The 19,506-nt window shown below is 41.7% G+C and overlaps 1 protein-coding gene across 1 annotated transcript in view; it reads left to right on the top strand.

Moving 5' to 3' along the window:
- LOC147700821 (putative DBH-like monooxygenase protein 2) overlaps positions 1-19,506 on the top strand; it is a 151,174-nt gene that overhangs the window by 111,988 nt on the left and 19,680 nt on the right. Inside the window, exons 10-12 of the mRNA XM_086929740.1 lie at positions 12,140-12,199; positions 14,790-14,920; positions 16,581-16,686. Coding sequence (XP_086785866.1) covers positions 12,140-12,199; positions 14,790-14,920; positions 16,581-16,686 — 297 coding nt within the window. The remainder of the gene's footprint in view (positions 1-12,139; positions 12,200-14,789; positions 14,921-16,580; positions 16,687-19,506) is intronic.

Below are 19,506 nucleotides of genomic sequence, written 5' to 3' on the forward strand. Positions count from 1 at the left end.
CACCACCGTTTTGCAGAAACAAAGGTTAAGGCATTAAGGACTGATAGTAACACTACTCAAGCGCCTTGTAAATACGGCCATAACATTGGGCGCCATGTTGCAGGTATTCCGTTCCTACACAGAACTGTGCATAGAGACCTAGGACCTCAGTAAATTAGGGTGTACAAAAACTCACCTTAGTACCTACCATCCCCTACCAGACTAGCATCAGTGACTCATCGGTTCTTTGTCCTATGCAAAAAACCCAATGATTAGTAAACCCAGAACATGAAACTTAGGATACCTCAGGTTAGGTGGAAACAGGAACACTCTTTTGTTATACTATCATACCAGTCCAAAACAATGAGTAAATGAGACACGGATAAGTTTGAAATGTTTATTTCTAACAACGTGTTCTCATGAGCAGCATCTTTGCTAGTATAAGTAAACATACTAAAAAAAGCAAGGTTGTCAACATTGTTACTATTCCATAAAATACAAAGGGAGAAAGCATGTTAAAATGCTAAAGGGAAACAGGTTATACATATACCTAGATTTCACCCTCCCCAGGTCACAATTTATTTTATAACTATTAGAAGGTCTCACAGGTTTACATGGGGAACCCCATACATCTGGTGATCAGAAGGAGTGGATCACATCATATTCCCCACAATCTCTCAGCACACAAATGTTCTCCAAGTGTGTCTATTCATGCCCACACAGTGCATTATTATATGTGCAGAATCTCTAAGATTGCCACAGCTGCATACATGTTATGGCTAGAACGTGCGCTATTCAGTTAGAACAACAACTTCAGTGGCTAAGATAACCTTGACGGTAGCATCTCATAAAGTGCAGACTAAACTATCAAAGCAGTCTAGAAATGCAGCACAACAAATTTATTCTCATGTGAAGCAAAGCATCTATCGTTTCTCTAAACACCAGCGCAGAGTGTGTTGTGTGCAAAGCTGGGCAGACAAGGCGAAAATGGCGTTTGAACTTTTAAAAAGCCCATGCTAACTTAACACTATATTAATGTACGGGTCATCTCCACAACAATGCTTAGAGGGCAAATGCCAAAGTGGTGCACATACAAGTTTTGAGCATGGCCTTTAGCAAACTGGCTCAGTAGCCTCATCCCAATGCTCTTTGGGGAGCTGGATACAGCCCTAGGAAGTGTAGCTCGGTCCATTGCAGCAGAGATCACCACTGAGACTGCCCTGAAGTTGCCATTTATAGTGTCAACCCCTCTAACATCTCACAGGACAGGGAGGGCTGTGAAGCATCAAGGTTCATTTTTGGCAGCCGGGGACATGCACTCAGTGAAATCTATGAAGAGCTGATCTCGCCCTTAGCTCCTCAGTGCAGAGTTATCTGTTAGTGCATGATCTGCTCCTGCTAAAAGCAGCTAATTCTGGAATCTCCCCTGTGCAGTATGTGCTTATAGAATCACCTTCAGTGCTTCTCTCTCAGCAGTAACTTAGGCTACTAATTAAAGCCAGGTTTCTACACTACACATAAATCCTTGGACTCCAGGATGATGTCCCTTCACCTGGCTGTGAAGCTGCCTGTCAAAGATCGCCTCCCTGGTTCACTGAGGTTTCTCACATACCCTTTGGGGTGCTGGCTGAGCACTGGTCAATGAGAATGTGTGGACCACAGTTTAGGGGTGTTAGACGCCTCCCCTGCATTGATGCTGACAAGGCTTATGCTCTGGGACTGCTTCTAAGTGGTTCTGCTTTTGTGTGTATACCTCTCCAAAAGTATTAATATTGTATATGTTTTCTTCAGACATTTAAGTCATTAGCTCTTTGCAGCCGTTATGCACAGGCTTGCGGCCTACTCCACACTTTCTATTTACGCATGCACAGTTTAGTTTAGCACTTTTTAGTAAAATATAACTAAGTTAATGATTATTTTCCAAAACAGGGTAATCTATCTGAGCAGATTTTATTACGCAAAACCCTGCTCCATCAATTACTTACAACAAAAGTATTATTACTACTAATCTACCTTAAATAGCTAACAACCTTCGACAAATCCCATAGCCTGGCTGGTTTTAGGTGTGTGTCGGTTGATAGGTTATATGAATAGAAGCAAAAAAGAATGCATTGAAAATAACTGAAATGCTGGTTGAGTAATCCACTAACATTATCACATAAATGTAGGTTATGTGTTTAAGTCTCCCCCTTAATTAGACAGGCCACACCTCTTTTTAAAGACCCTCACTCTTTGCATCTTATTTAAAATCCTGCATCCAGTGCTTCCAATGCTTCACCAGTGTTATTCTCCAGGGATGTATGTTTTCCCCTACTCGTCATGCTCTGATGCTGTCTGAAGCCCCCTTTTCCGCCTGCTCTATTCTGTTATTCTTGTCTGGTGCTCCCCACTGCTCCTTCTTCTCAGTGTTCTAGTCTGTTCTGGTCCACTGCTCTCTGTTGCCCTCTCCTTTTATGACCTCATCCAGTGGACAGGGCGACCCACTTATCTTCCCCCTCTTTTCTAGCACTTTCTATTACACCCTCCTCTTTATGCTCTCTTCCTGTACTATCCCCATCCTCCTCTGCTTTGTGATTTCGCCGCTGCTTTCCCCTGCCCCCTCTTCTTCACATTCTTCTTCATAGGCCTTCTTTGTGCTCTCTCCTAGTGCTTTCCTCCAGTGTTCTCCACCTCCCCTTTCTCTTCATGCTCTCCTCCAGTGCTTTCCACTATCTAATCATCATACTCTTCTTCAGAGGTATTTTTGTGCTCTCCCCTAGTGCTAGCCTCCAGTGTTCTCCACCTCCCCTTTCTTCTCATGCTCTCCTCCAGTGCTTTCCACTATCTAATCATCATACTCTTCTTCAGAGGTCTTCTTCATGCTTTCCCCTAGTGCTTTCCTACAGTGTTCTCCACTTCAACTTTCTCCTCATGCTCTCCTCAAGTGCTTTCCACTATCTAATCATCATACTCTTCTTCAGAGGTCTTCTTCGTGCTCTCCCCTAGTGCTTTCCTACAGTGTTCTCCACCTGCCCTTTCTCCTCATGCTCTCCTCCAGTGCTTTCCACTATCTAATCATCATACTCTTCTTCAGAGGTATTCTTTGTGCTCTCCCCTAGTGCTTTCCTCCAGTGTTCTCCACCTCCCCTTTCTCCTCATGCTCTCCTCCAGTGCTTTCTACTATCTAATCATCATACTCTTCTTCAGAGGTCTTCTTTGTGCTCTCCCCTAGTGCTTTCCTTCAGTGTTCTCCACCTCCCCTTTCTCCTCCAGTGCTTTCCACTATCTAATCATCATACTCTTCTTCACAGGCCTTCTTTGTGCTCTCCCCTAGTGCTGTCCTCCAGTGTTCTCCACCCCCCCTTTCTCCTCATGCTCTCTTCCAGTGCTTTCCACTATCTAATCATCATGCTCTTCTTCGGAGGTGTCTTTTGGTGCTCTCTTCTAGCGCTTTCATCCAGTTCTTTCTTACATTGCTCTACTCCTGTGTTCCTTGCTTCTCTTCCTTGTTTGTTCTCTCCTCTAGTACTCCACACTGCCTGTTCCTCATTGTGTTCTTCTCCAGTGCTCTCCTCTGCCACCTCCTCATTCAGCTCACCTCTAGTGCTCTCTGCTAAAACCCCTTCTTTGTGCCCTCCTCCCTAGCTCCTCTTAGTAACCTTGTCATGTGTTCTCCCCTGGAGCTCTTTAGTCTACACACAATGATCAATATTTTTCAATCAATGCAATGTAATGGTACTTCGATGGGTTTTGGGGGGGCACCCTCATATGCCAACATTTATATGTATAAACTCGAGACAGATCACATTCTACATAATTAAATTTGGCAAGATGGCATCATTGTTTTTAAACGATACATTGATAATATTTTTTTAATATGGGAAGGTTCCAGACAACAACTTGAGAAGAGCATCGTCATATTGAACTCACACAATGATCGTATAAAATTCACTCACACTATCAACAAAGAGAACATTGCGTTTAGGATACAATTGGATAACAATAAAATCAGCACCAAAGTTTATAAGAAAACAACAGATAAAATTCCCAGTCTTCTTTTCCAAAGCTTTCATCCGGAGTCCCTAAAAAAAATCTGCCAACTTCACAATACACCAGATTGAAAAGGATCACCACGAATGACCATGATTTACAAGAATCATTTAGAGAGCAAACTAAGAAATATCGCCAAAGAGGATATCCTCAAGAAATTTTGGAAACATCTCTCAAAAAAGTTAATGAACAAACCAGAGAAACTCTCCTGCAAGAGAAAGTAAAAATTCCTGAAAAGAAAACAGTTTGCGTTATGAAATATTCTACAGAATACACAAAAATGAAACGCATAATCAATAATCATTGGTCGTTGATTCAACTGGAACCTGACCTGAAAGGTCTTTACAGGGAGAAAATGACATTCGCATTTCAAAGATCCAAAAATCTTAAGGAATTATTGAACACACGAAAGAAAGAGAATATTTCATGGAAAGGCATGTTAAGATGTCAAAACTGTACTCACTGTAATACCATCATCGTGGGTAACATGTTTACCCACCCCACGAAAGGCCATCAAATTGAATTACATCATACCAGCACTTGTGATACTTCCAATTGTATTTATGCCATAAAATGCCCGTGTGGTAAGATTTATGTGGGACAAACAGAACGCAAAATCAAAGTTTGGATCACCGAACAAAAGAGTAACATAGGTCTAGCAAATATGAAATATACCATTGCTTGTCACTGGAAAGAAGCACGTCACCAGATAGCTCAATTAAAATTCATGATTTTGGATACTAATCCTCCGCGCAGAGACATGGCTGCTGTAAAACAAAGACTGAGAGCAGAATATTACTGGATTAAAAAACTGAATTCTACTCATCCGATTGGGATGAAGTATCGGATTGAATATTCTTGTTTTCTTTAATTTAGAGATCAGTGTAATTTGCTTGGTCTGAAGACATTTTCTGAGTCCTTTTCAAGCGTAATGAATTTTCAGATTGTTGACCTCATCTAAAATTACCGTTATATTTTTCAGAATTGTCCTATATTTAGCATCAGCAGGGAATGTATAATCAATTTGTTTGTATGTATTTTCTTTTCATCTTTCACTTTTAGGTTCCGTTTGACAGTTTGTTTGATGGTTTTTCATACACACAACTTTATTGTTCTGAGCCATTCCTTTTCCGTGAAGCACCCACACTCCTATCACATGGTATTGATCTCACATTCTCATTGGTTACTCCACTCCGATTACATGACTTATTTCGACGAATCACAGTCACCGCAAGTTAGACTTCCTGAATCCCTATTGAGACACAGTGTTGTCCGTTTCCATGTAAGTTTTCCGCTAGCGAATGTAGTTTAATCTGTTTAACTTTGAGCACGTTTCACTTTTTGTTGTTGTAGTCTAATTCATCTAACTTTGGGTACGCTTCACTTTTTCACTCGTTTAAACCCGGCACAGCGTTTGGGAAAGCTTCCTGTCACTTGACGTAGTCTCGATACTAAAAGCGTTCATATCATTAGGTCACTTTATTTTCACATTGGTCTCGTAGTTTCACGTTCACCCTATGAGGCACTCTTCTATCAGGCACTTATCGTTTACATGTTTCCTACACTTTCGGGGTTCTTTTTGAATCTCTGGTATGCATGTTCTTTTTCACCATTTGCATGATTATTGAAAGTTACATTTGTTTCATTTATTGTGGAGTATCTGATTTGGTCCTGTTTAACTCGTTACATACCCCTGATGAAGGGTCCTCGTTTGTTGACCCGAAATGCATTGGGTATATAAGAAGATGTAAATTACATGAAGCTTGCATCATAAGACTACCATTATGTGTGCCAGACTGTTTATGGATATATGATTGAATTCAAAGACTTTAAAGAATTTTTCAAGAAAGTTTATATTTTGAAACAAATACATTGAATTTTGTGGAGAAACCGGTGTGTTTCTACGAATATCGTGCGCACATTTCTGTGGGTAGATGATTCTCCAAATATCACATTCTGATATTTAAAGGCACGTTTAGGCTACGTGCGACAAATATCAGAATAACCAGAACTTTGAAAAACATTCTATTGAAAATCGTTGGTTTAACATTGAGTGCACGGGGATAACACAGTTTTCCTTTACTATTTTGTGCAGCGCAGAATGAACACACAGAGGCATTTCATGCTAAAATATATCATCAAATGCCAGTCTTGGTTATCTTGTAACCTTGTGTAATTCTATCAACATTTCACCAAATTAGGATACAACTGTCGTGAAGGCAATCGGAAACATGCCTCTTTGCATTGAGGCTTCTACGGCAGCCCAGAAAAGGGCCACAGCACAAGCCCCAAGGCCAAAAGGCATGTTTGTAAACATCCCTGCACTCTGTGGCAAGCACCATGTGGTGCCTGTCACATGATGCAGGGATGTTTAAGGGGGTACCATACTGGAGGGCCACAGGGGACAGGGGCCCTGCTAGGCGGCACAGTAAAATCCTTTGCGCAAGCCTTTTCACGTCAGAAGAATTGAAGTGAAATGGCTAGCGGAAAGGAGGATCATAATCAACCACAGTGGTGCCTCAAAAGGCACTGCCTCCATTGTGGTGAATGGGATCCGCCCGACCGCCGAGCAGGTCAGAAAATTTTGGTCATCCCTGGGGCAATGGGGTACAACCGACCACATCGTAATGCTGCGATCTGACCAGGGATATAGATGCCAGTGGCACCGGCACCAACAGCATGTTGGTGTTGGTATCGCTGTGAGAAGTTGGCCTAGCATATGCTGTCCACTATTCTAGTGGGCACCTTCCACCAGTCCAAACGACCCCTTATTGATGGTAGGTTAAAGACAACCTTATAGAAAGCTATCCTAGTGGTAGCTATGGAGAGCAGCCTTCAGGCTGTCTTGAAGGAATGTAAAGCAGCTTCTTTTACCGGTCTATAATCTCATGAATGACCAAATGAAAGGAGAACCACACTAGGTATATATATAAAATATATGTATTTATTCTAAACACACTCCTCTAGTCTCTTTATGAGGCTAGATGCAAAAGTACATCAGTTAAATGTATTTGGAATACAGTAAATTAGCACATTATACGTTTAGCCCTCGGGGCCTCACAAACCATATACTCAGAAAGTGGTATAGGAATCGTGACTACATAGCCTAGAGCCTGTAGAACCACTGGGGCCACCAGGAACCACCAAGGTAGTTACGCAGGGGACCCACGGGGGACGCGTGCAGTGCTTAAACACAGCCGTGAATCACCTTTTACTTCTATGGGGAAAGTCGCGGTTGGGAAATTACAAAGAAAGGACACTTAAAAGAGGACTTGGAGCAAACCCCTTTAGAACTAGGCATTTCTAGAGTCAATACCCACGGGAGCACCAAAGTACTCGAGTTACCTCACCCATGGAAGCCGAAGAGAAGATGCCAACTGATGTTGGTGCTTGCAGGTGAAGAAGCTTGACTCTTCAGCCATGAGGAGCAGGAGGCGTCGACGATGACCAGGATCTGGATTTGAGCTGTCCCACGAAGGATGTTGAGTGCTGCAGTGTTGATTTCAGGATGGGACCGAACAAGCCTTGGTTACCAACCCATGCAGAAAGCAGAGATTGGCTTTGGTTCAGACCAGCAAAGTCAGAGGGACTCACCCTTTGGAGGGGCGGCAGGGCATGTCTAGAGCAAACAGGAAATCCAAAGGAATAGAAGAGTTACCTTTATTGGGACCAACCAGTCGTCGGGCCAGGGATCGTGAAGGAGCCTCGAGCGTAAATGCTAGAAGCTGGCTCACAGAACACTCGTGGAGTATAGGCTCACAATCTTCAGTGCAAATGGTGCTCTGGCTTGGACTACGAGTAGCCCAATGCAAAATTTTGGGAAAGCTCTGGAAGTTGATGCACTTGCAAATGTGCACGGGGTCAAGGAGTTCCGGTCCCATGTCTCTTGTGATGGCTGCAGGTCTCAGCCTTACTGGAATCTTGCACCGGCCTTGGAGATGTCTGGAAGTCCATGTCCTGTGTCACAAATCCATTGGGATTCGGCAGGAGCCTTGGAAATGCAGACGGGCAAGATGCTTCCTTTTTTTTTTTTTTGGCAACGTTTTATATAGCGCAAACTAGACCCGAACTGAACCGGGTATCAGAGCGCTTTACATAGCACCAGTTACGTTACACAAGGACACAACATTCATTTTGTTAGGCATGGGGAGATTTAGTTATTTGCCCAGAATCACAGGAGGTTTAGTGACATTACTGAGACTCGAACCGGGTTCCCCAGGTCCGAGGTCGAGCGCCCTAGCTGTTAGGCCAACTCCTATACTTATACTAAGTTTAGGGGTTGGACGTACTCTATTGACCCACCTGTGGGTGGATCCAGGGAGGGGGTGGTTACACCCCTTTCCCTTTGTCCAGTTTCGAGCGAGAGCAGGGGCTGGGAGCCCCTGCAACCAGTTTGAACTGAGATATGCACAGGGACACTAAGTGTGCCCCCAGCACTGTCTGAAAAGCATTCACTGAATGCACCCACCCAGCCCCAATACACTAAAGCCTTTCTGGGGAGGTGGTTCCACCTCCCTGTGACAAGAAAACTATTGTCCAGGCCTCCCCTGCCAGAGTTTTGTCCAGCAGCAGGAGGTCAGGCTTGTGTCTGTGGCTACAGCATCTATTTTGTGATGCTGGTGCTCTTTTAAACTATTACCAGTCAGGTAAGTGTGCACATGTCTTCTCCCTCTAGAAGGGTGGAAGGGGGGTAGGATTACAAAGTGTTTGACACCAAACACAACATGTTTCCATGCAGCCATTCCAAAGTTAGCATTTACCCCAAGGTTATGATGCACTTGAGAATATATGGTCTGGCTGCATCACAGAACAGCTACAGAAAATAGATTCCGAAAGCTGCAGAGGGGTCCTGCTCATGCATGGGTACCCTCACACACAAAACCAATCACTCTGCCTTCAGGACTGATAAGTGTCAGTGATTAAGAGTAGATATAGGTAGCCTATATCTTAGTAAGGGGTGCATGCACCAGCTTACCCAGACTGCAGTAGCATACCTGTGGTGCCATTTTGGAAGGCTTCCTAGGGGTTCCATAATACATGCTTCAGTCCCTGGTAGGCCTCTGGGTTACCTATGACCTTAGTAACGAAGGTACCATATACTAGGGACTCACAAGGGTAACCCAGTAACCAATCTGGAATGTACCTAATGTACATGCAATCAATTTAGAGAGGAAGCAGCTAGGCTGGGGTCCTGGTTAGCAGAGCCCAGCAAGACTAAAGTTGAGAAACAGGAAAACACCAGCAGAAAATGGGGGTAACCATACTAAGCAGATCCTACTCTCCTACAATCACAACATTGTAATCGGCCCCTAAGTGCTTTGTGTGGTTTATGTATGGAAATTAGTAAATGATTCTCACCGGCAGGGAGAAGTTCTACTGTCATACTCTCATACGTTTTAAGACATTGAACCACTAAAAATATTGGAATTTTCCTGAATGCTGGATAAAAGCTCAATTTTATTTGTCTAAAAATGTTGAAATCTGGGGTGAATACCATGCATGTTCTGTCTAGATCTCTCACAGACCAAAACCTTACTGCATGAGACCAAACAAAGAAGAAGTGCTAACTTGGCTGAAAGCACCTTTCGAGACAAGTTTTACTTGCTCTGGCAAGAAGGACAAGATTTAAGACGGTGTGAATATCTCAATGGGAGGATTATCTAAGTCTTAGAGGAAGACAAAGACAAATACATTTGTGTAAGTTCCTAACTAAAGGCTATTCTCCCACAGGACTACCATCAATTGGAACATGCCCTGCTGAAATAGAAGATCATAAGGTGTTTGCTAATCTGTACACCATTTCTTGGCCCATCACAGCCGCCAGGATTAATACCCCTTTGCACACACCCATGTAACCATCTGGACCATGGTATTTTATACCTCTTTACTGTTTCATCTGTCCATGCTCTAGAAAGGGGGTATTGAGCTTATGTCAAAAGGTCAGATACTTTCAATAGCCCCCTGTAATCCTCCAAGCCATCAGATGTAATGTGCCCTATGACACTAGGCGATGGGGATTCCTTAAGGGATCCTGAAGAATATCTGGGCAATAATGGATATGGATTGAAAACTCCTAGGAAAGTTCAATCAGATCTGGATACCATATCTGAGCTCTCCAAATCAGAATCACCACAACTAGATCTGCCCCATTGTCATCTTGTTTGTTTCGAAAGGTGGATTATCATAAAAAAAGGGAATCCCTGCTCTTTGACACAGTCTTGCAGAAAAACATCTGTGGCCGTTGCATCTAGATCGGGTCTCAAACTAAAAGATCCGAAAATCAGATGGTCCAGTCTGAAGGCAAAATGGTTAACCGAGAAGGGTCCCCAAAACATAGATTTTTGTTTCAGAAGAGATGAATGCAGCTTCGAACACTAAAATCCTAAAAATGTTAGGCCTGTCAATCCGGTATTGTTTTCAATCTCCCAAGCAGATATTCATGCAGTCACTGGGATACTTTTCTCCAGACAAAATTCCCAAAAACCCCATGACAAATCTGCTGATGTTTTGGATCTCATTCTTCCCAGATGATTGATGGAGTGCCACATTGTCCTTCTAGGACAGTGAATTTAATTTTGTCCTTGGTCCGGCACTGGACTGCAAAACAGCCATCAAGCAGTTTCAGGCAACTGATTCGTCCACTCTTTTCAGAAGAAGACTATATTCCTTCTGTGGGAAAATCTCCACTTCAAGCTCCCCAGCCCTCTCTGTTGGCATCCATTTCATTAACAATAGTTGGTCAGGATCCAAGTATCTCTCTTCCATTCCAAGCATTCTTTTTGGACACCCACAAATTCATTTCTTCTCCTGCTTCCTAAGAAAGGGATACCTTATGAGAATAAATGAGTCCTTTTCTGATGACATCAGGACCCTCCTTCACAGGGCAGAAACTGCCTGAGCTTGACATTTAAGTGGCACCTTGTAATGCTATTTAAGTGCCCTAGATAACTAGAAAATAATTGGTACGTAGAGTTTTAGGTCTCGCTTCACAGTGCATTCATAAGCCAGGATGGAACACCTCCCTAATGCAAAGTAACTCAAGACACCAACACTTTTAATGCTTCCCTAGAGCTATATAGAATACCATATACTGAAATGACAGGGTGGACTTAGGGGACACTGTTGAGGTAATTAGTGAAGCTATCCTAATCATTTTCAGACTTGCACACACACTGTGAAGAGAGGAGGGAGGCATTTGAGAAGGAAGTGGTTGGTAGGGGAAGGAGATATCAAGAACGTGACCTGGTTATAGTTGAGAAGATGTCCTATAGAAGTGATGTGAGGAGGTAACATGAATATCAGGTGAAAATGGCCTGGTGCAGGGAGTTTCCACAGTGGTAAACTATGTGTTGTTGTAGAAGAAGAGTTAGAGACCATGAATTAGGACATAGTAGGTGGCTCAGGCTGTTTCTAATTTGTTATGAGATCCACCATAGCACTAAAAAGAATAGTTCACAGAGGAGTGCAGGTTGCAGAGGGGACATTCTTTTTGATAGTGGGAAGAGAAGAGGAACTTGGAAAGAGGTGTCAGGGTGAGTCATGCAATAATGAGCTAGGTGAAAAAAGATTTCGAAGCCCAACAGGCAAAGCTGTCATGGAGTTTCAGGAAGGGGAGATAACATATTTCAGGGGCCTAATCATAATCTGTTTGTTCTTGAAGGTGCTATCAAGAGGTTAGTTTTGAGGAGGGATTATGGAATAGAGGTAAGTATAGGTCCATAGGGATTCTTGTCTCTATCGGAAATGTTCCGTTCATTATTGAAGAGAATCAATCCACAGGGACATTTGAGAGAGATAACCTTGAGAGTGGTGTTTAGATTTCCACTCCTCAGGCGTCTATAAATGGACAGAATCAGAGAGTTGAAGGATGTTCTTGCGTCAGCCTATATTATATTTTTGCAGCATTTCTTGAGAGGACTGGAGGGTAAATAATCATGCAGGATTCTGAATTCCATACGATTCAGCTCAAGTGCACCTTATTTTGCTATGTACAGTTTGTTCTCTATGACTATCCCAAAAGTTTGAAATGTTATAAATACCAACACAGAGAGCACATTTGTGCAGAGCGTACTGCAAAGTGAAAATCCTGATTGTACAAATGCAAATCAATTGTCTTTCTTTTCTCTCACAGGGTGATGTGTTGCAGACAAAATGCACCTACAACACCATGAAACGTACCAGTGTAACATATGTAAGTTTACTTTGACAATAATGCTTTCATTCATTAGTTTGAAATTGCTTGGACACAATACTTGCATAAATGTGTTCCTTCATCAACTGATAAAGTCCTGCTGTACATGCAAGAAGAAAAGCAAATCAGCGTCAAGATCTTAGACCGTGACAGACCAAAAAAAATTAATACTAGCCCTCAATCTCTGGTGAATGATTGAATATAACAAATATTTTCTTAACATGGAAAATTCATTTAAAGGCCCTAGAGCTTTCGTCGGTGCTACAATTGGGCCAATATACACAGTTACATTGGCTTGGCAGAAAGAATGTATGCAAGTGTGTTCCCATGTACAATAATGATCTATAATAAACTTTCCTGCTAATGGAAAGAGAGTACCTGAACAGTAAAATTACATTTTGCCTGGGTCTCTAAACATATTTCACCTAAGCAGATTAGAGGGAAAGGGCAGGAGAAACCATGCTGCAATAAAGCCCTCCCGACTTTTCAGGGTTTGGTGTCTGGGTGGAATTCTCCTTTCTATACGTTCCAGAAGTAATGCGTTTATTGTTCAGCCAGCCCCACTAGACTTAGAGTAACAGGTCCGATGACAAACATTTTCTTTATGACCATTCAATGTTCCTGTTTATCAAGCACAAACAGTGGTTTGATATAGGTTATCCGGCGCCACTTAGAGAGTCTCACAAGTTATTCTAGTCCAAACGTTATTTCTTAAGGTGCTATAAGGTAGAAGGAAAAACTTAATCCTTCCAAACATGAGCATAAGCTTCAAACAAATTGTAACACTTCTTAGCACACGTATATCATAGTACTGTTGTAAATAGGTGTTGCCACCCCTTGAAACAATCACGGAGCGGACACGCTGATTGTTAACGGGGAGCCTTTACGGACTGAATAAGACGGGCGAAAGCCGGCCAAAACAAACTGTGATGTGAAGTCACTGTGGACAGCATAAACTGGATACCATACAACAGAAGTCCCCCGTAGAACCCCCATGCAGGTTGGAATTAACACCGCATACTAACTAAAAGAGAACAGATCTGGAAATAGCCTTGAAAAAGTTGTGGGTTACACTCCCAGTTACGACGAAACACGTGTCGGCTGTGTGGAGAACTTCCAGTGATCAAGAATAAATACAAATTTATGTATTAATAACAACTACGTATTGTGATTGTTTCAAGGGGTGGCAACACCTATATACAACAGTACTATGATATACGTGTGCTAAGGAGTGTTACAATGTTCCTGTTTATTCCTTTTCTTTAGGATGAACGCTAGGGCCTAACCCTCTTTTTGTCACCCTTTCTATTCATGCTCCATCTCTTTCTTCATAATACTTAACATCCCGCACAACTTATGTAATTCCACCTTCACCTGGCCCCTTACCATATTGTTAATTTATTCAAATAAGCATTTAAAAAAAATTACAGTAATGTATAGTTATACTTAATAAGGTGTGTTACAATATGTTGGCACCTCAGAGAACAGATGAGGGAAATTAAGCATAGTACTCTCATACTCTAGTGAGATATTATATGTCCAAAATTTCTCATGATTTTGTTAATCACAATGTTTAATGCGTGTCTTTCCCAGCACATCAGTCTTTAACTTTTGGGAATAGAGAAGATTAAAGAAGGTGTGCTCATAATATAAAGAACAATATTGCCTTCTATTTGATTTTTGCTTATAACTGTACTCACCTGGTGAACCCATTTGGATTTTTACATCCATAAACTAGCTCTGATTTCATTTGGTCTAATGCACTTCCATCTTTAGTCAATACTTAATCAATATGGTCACTAACTCCCTATTTAGAGCGGATAGTGTTGGATCGCTTTGCTAATGGTCACTGCCAAGTAAACCCTAGAGGTGACGGATGGTGCAAAAAAAAGAAATGACCGCCACACCCGGGAAATGACTCCTATTGTATGGGGACCATTGCTTTTTCATTTATTAACAGTCTCTCACTTTGAAAGTTTGTTTTTTCAAAAATATAAAAGGTTTTAAAGGTTTGACGGTTAGCCATCATGTTTGATGGAGCATTCCATTAAACTCTCACAACATTGACAGACCCGCTGTTGTGACAACTCAAAATTAGGTGGCAGGAGGACTCTAGGTCTGCAAGGTGGAAAGACCTATGCCATACCAAGAGACTTATCTCTTCCCGACAAAGTCTAAAACCTGGCTCTAAGGATAATGTGCACTTTGCAGAAACATGCTTTGAATTCCACACATAGTCCTCCAATGACCTTGAAATTAATTTCAAGAGGTAATAGCTAAACAGTTCTGAAAATGTTAGGAAGAGTGGGTACAGCTACATATTTGTATCAGTGAGAGGGACAGAATATCTTTTTGGTCATGGTTTATGCCATGCAAACAATTTAAGAGGAGTTAACAGACAAATAGGCCTTGCAATTTTGAGACATGGAACAAGAAGCAAAACTTGTCTACAACCATGCACCTACAATATTGAAGACAATATGTTATCACTTTGTGTGCAGGTAATGAGTTTGCTTACTAATGTGGCCATGCACTGTGATAGCTGCACATGACTAATCAGTTTGGATGTTTTTATTTTGTTTTACTACAGGGTGGTTATAGCACATCCGATGAGATGTGCTTTGGTTTCCTGTTTTACTATCCTAGGAACATGATCGCTGAGTGCGCTAGCAACCCAGATTATGGATCACTGTCATCAACCTTTGGCTTCAATATAAATAGGTAACCCTACATTATCATTTCCTATGTGATGTAGGTAATCATTGAGGTAATCCTGTAATTTTCTGTAGAAAAAAAGAATACCTTTCATGTAGTGCGAACAAGGGGTGCTGCAAATCTTTCTGTTTCAGTGTTGACTCTATCATAATTGGTTTCTCTGATCTTTCAAATTCTGCATTTGAGACATATGCTGCTATTGGTACTAGGCCCATTCAAATCAGCACAGGCAGCTTTTTCTAGGCTCAACTTCTGTCATAGCTGCTTCTTCCCATTTGCTGCAGAACTAAAAACCTATGGATCAAGATGACTTATTCTGAAGATCTGATTCACAACCAGATTCTACAATTGCACCACTGACTTTGAGACATAATGCTACAGCTCCATTTTCATCTGTACCACCAGCAAAAGGAGAGCAATAAACTAGTGGGCAAATTATCAAGAACGGTATTAAAATTATCGCTGGTTTAGCGGTAGAAATCTGACGCTAAAGCGGCAATAATGGGCTTGATAATATGCCCTGGAGACTTCCAATGGAAGCCCATGTTCACACCAGAACATGGACTTCTATTGGAATTTTCAAGGGCATATTATCGAGTCCAATATCACCGCTTTAGCAGCAGTTTTCTGTCGCTGAACCGACGACAATTTTTAACGCTGTTCTTGATAATATGCCCCTTGATTCTGCAGGAGGAACATATATGGCACCTCAACTGTAGCCATGACAGCCGCTAATACTACTGCACTTTTAAGCAAATAGATTTTACTCCGTGAGGCTCTTTCTAACAATCATTACAGATTTATTCAGGGATAGACAAGATGACTTCCAGGAGACATTCAATGAAGGCATGACAGTCTTAAACCAAATAATATTAGCCACTGCAGATTTGGCAACCTTTGCATACTACGATGATCTCACAGAGCAGAGAGCCTATGGGCTCCATCTTATCATAGATGAAACTAGCTCAATAATAGCTTAAACCTCATTGACTTCCACCATTACCATCAAGCTGTAGAAGCTTGTAAACATAGCTGGTTGCAGTCCTAGAATACACAGCTTAACATCAAGAATGGTGCCTGTCTGGGCCCAGTGACTATGAACCATGTGCCATAAGGTTGTGTCAGAGGGGTTTCCAGACGTGTTTCATTGAAATACATATCTGCTCCTCAAGTTCCTCTAGTTCCTGTTGGTAAGATTGTTTTCCATTAAGAGATATCGCACCCACATTGGTGGACCAAAATGCCAGGAATTTGAAATCATGGGATATTGACCACCTGTGGTTCCACAGTAATGGCTTCTTGTGCCACTGCTGTTTTAAAATTTGCTGTCTTGTTTGAAGTTGAGGTGCTCTAGTAATAAAAAAAATAGAATCCAGCCATGGTTCATATAGGCTTTTTTACTTTGTCTTACTTCTGCTGCCTTGACAAAAGAGCACCATAGATAGCCAGGGCAGTTCCAGGGGGAATCAAATCAAAAGCATGGAAAAGCAGATTCTTTTATTGACTGCCCATATCTTCATGATGTGGTATTTGCCTTAATTAGAAGAGTGTCTCTAACTCTAATTTATGTGGGCATCATCATTGTGGGGGAGGAGGATAATTACTAAACAAAATTATATGTCACAATCTCCACATCCAAACTGTCCTCTCTTTAACTTTTTATCAGCAACCCTGCTGCATTGAACATGGTATCGTGGACACCTGAAAATATTTCGCTGGTACAAAAGGTCACCACGGAATCAACTCAGAATATTGCAATTCTACATTTTAATGTAAGTTTCTTCTATTTTCATGACAGGAATAAGAGAGTTTGTAAGATGTCTTAGAGGGATATCAATACTGTGACCTGGAGAAATATGCAGAATGCTAGAGCATGTAATATGTGCACAAATCTTCAGGTTGAGTAATTTGGCATGGACACAAACAACTTTTCCATTGATTAACTTTAATGAGGAGGATGGAGCAACCATACTACTGCCTCATAATCTGTGGTATCAATTTAAGGCTTCTTTAATGTGGAAATACCAGGGGCCTCATTTATGAAAGCCTTGCGCCACCGGTGCGTCACTTTTTCCCATGTTAAAAGTGACGCACCGGCGGCGCAAGGCCTTCATAAATAAGGCCCCAGAATTTCCACAAGCTAGATTGGACTCATCACCCAGGATGCACCCTGTGGTGTGGAACACCTGTTAGCATGCGGGTTCCCTAAATGGGAACACCTGTCTGATATCTCTTACAGGCACTGTTAATGTTCAGACATGCAACCTGTGCAATTGAAGCTTGTCTCACATTCTATGCACAGATGATGTTTCTTTTCCAACCATCGAATTTCATGCTTCTTCAAAATAAAAGTACAAGTGTTGCCATTGTTTCCTTCCTACATATTTTGATAATAATAACTTTTACTAAAATTAGGTATCTTATGGAAATCTATCTTGAGGGTTCCTTAGGATATCTCCTAAAAAAGGCAAAAAGGTTACCAATTGCCATAATTTGGTTCTAGCTGAGAGGTAACACCCTAAAAACAAATTGGGAGTCATTGCACCAGAACTTTGCCTAACTACACTAAATGTTAAATGTTAAATGTTGTATACTTGTAAAGCACACAGCTGCCCCGGCAAAGGGGCGTCCCGGCGCTGTATACCACTGGGGAACCCGTCCTGGCTTTCCCTGTGGGAGGGTCCCTACTGGGAATCCCCAAGGTGGAGCCAGGCATCCCCGGCGTTGATGGGGCCGTTGTGGAGATTAGGCAAGTTAATGCCCAGAGTTGCCGAGTGGGACCCCAGGTTAGAGTAGGCACCGAGGCGAGAATTGTGGAGTCCTCTGACCCTGGTCCACGACCCTACTGCGCCAGGAATTGAACCCTGGTCCCGAGCTGACTTCTGCTCTCGGGTTTGCCGTCTCTAACCAGTGAGCCACACCACTCCACCGCTATACAGCAAGGGAACATTTGCTATCATAGGGTACACCAACACAAAAAACCATATTGAATGTTAAACAAATGATGGCGAGCACCTCCTGAATCCTGAACAGTATACATGTGTGGCTGCTGGCTTTATGTTGCATTTGACAAATTATGCAGAAATTAGTAGACAGGTTCTGTGAATAAATGGTATTAATACCATACGTTATGCTACATTATGTTTGGACAATTATTGGGGGGATTTAAGCAACATGCCTCATAACAGAAACAATTGCTGCAAATCTTGCAGAGACTAATTCCCATACAATTAATAAATTGCCACTGACCCCAGAGTCAAAGGTTTGTTTAAAATATATAACATGTTGACCAAATCTTACTTCAACATTTATTGCAGTAAATACACTGCTGCTTTTGTGAGCATTTTAAATCCTTGCTCGCTCTCCCTCTCTCTCTCTTTCTCTCTCTCTTTCTCTCCCTCTCTTTCTCTCAATATTTCAGAACAAAATAACATCAAAAATTGAAAGAGATTTACACTTTACAATTTTGTTTACATATTTAGTAACTTTTTTACATTATTGCCTCTTCGAGAGATCTGCGATTTAAATATGAATCACAATAGTTGTATGACTGAACCGTCATTTTGGGTTTGGGGTTCAAAGGTTGGGGGGAGAGTCTACTACCTGCAAACTCGTTGCATATAAATACATCTGTCTTCTTCCGACCGCTATAGCTGAGCTGGTTGTAAGAACAGGGTTGGAGCATATACAAATATTGTTTCATTTTTTATTTATATCACACAATCATTCTCCTTAAAAGCAGCTTATAATCAGATTGACGGTATTAGGTTTACTTCGGAAGTACAAATTGAGATTTGAAAAGTAGTGACGCATGGTCCAGAGACAGGGTCAGGGGTCACCCTTTTTCATTTGTGAATTTTGAAAAAAGGTTGAGAGGGCTATTGATTGATTGATGTGTATTTGAGAAATTAACATAGACAGGATTAAAGAGTGACTCCCAAGAATGATCTTATCTCGATAAATAATGCATAAAAGTGTGATCCTCTGACTTTGCCTGAAGCTTAATCACTTTCCAGAGAGACGTGATCATTATCATTATCACCAAATTCAGTGTTTATGTTAGAATGTTCATGCCACAGCTGTGCATGGGCTGATAGAAACAGTTGTGATGGTACAGCATGAATATCCTCGAGAAAGCTGGTGTCCTGACTCAAGGTAGTACAGACAACAGGAGGTGATCACTCAAGAGTGATCTCTTATCAAACAAGGCTGAAGATATTACTTTGCAAGGAGTCACACATGTAGTGCAACCACCTCTCTCTGGCATGATAGGGAATATTTACAATGTGAAAGACACTACATGCAGAACTTCCTTACTTTTCTATCATAGGAAGAATTGCTTACATATTGTATGATTGCCATTAACATTTTTATGTATTTCTGAGGAAAGCTTAGGTGACCAAGAAGAAGGACCTCAGGACCCAAACAGTCAGGCTGGGAGAGAGCTCAAGTTGTGGAAGAATGGTATTCCCTGGTTTCTGAATAGCATGTACAGTATACTAGGAAGTCTTTTAAAATGTGACAGAAAGCATCAACAGGCCAGGATACCACATCTGCCTTGCTCCAAGTGAGAATGATCATGGATCATGGAT

Source organism: Lissotriton vulgaris, chromosome 7 (genome assembly GCF_964263255.1).
Source record: "Lissotriton vulgaris chromosome 7, aLisVul1.2, whole genome shotgun sequence".
In the NCBI taxonomy this organism is placed as follows: Eukaryota; Metazoa; Chordata; class Amphibia; order Caudata; family Salamandridae; genus Lissotriton; species Lissotriton vulgaris.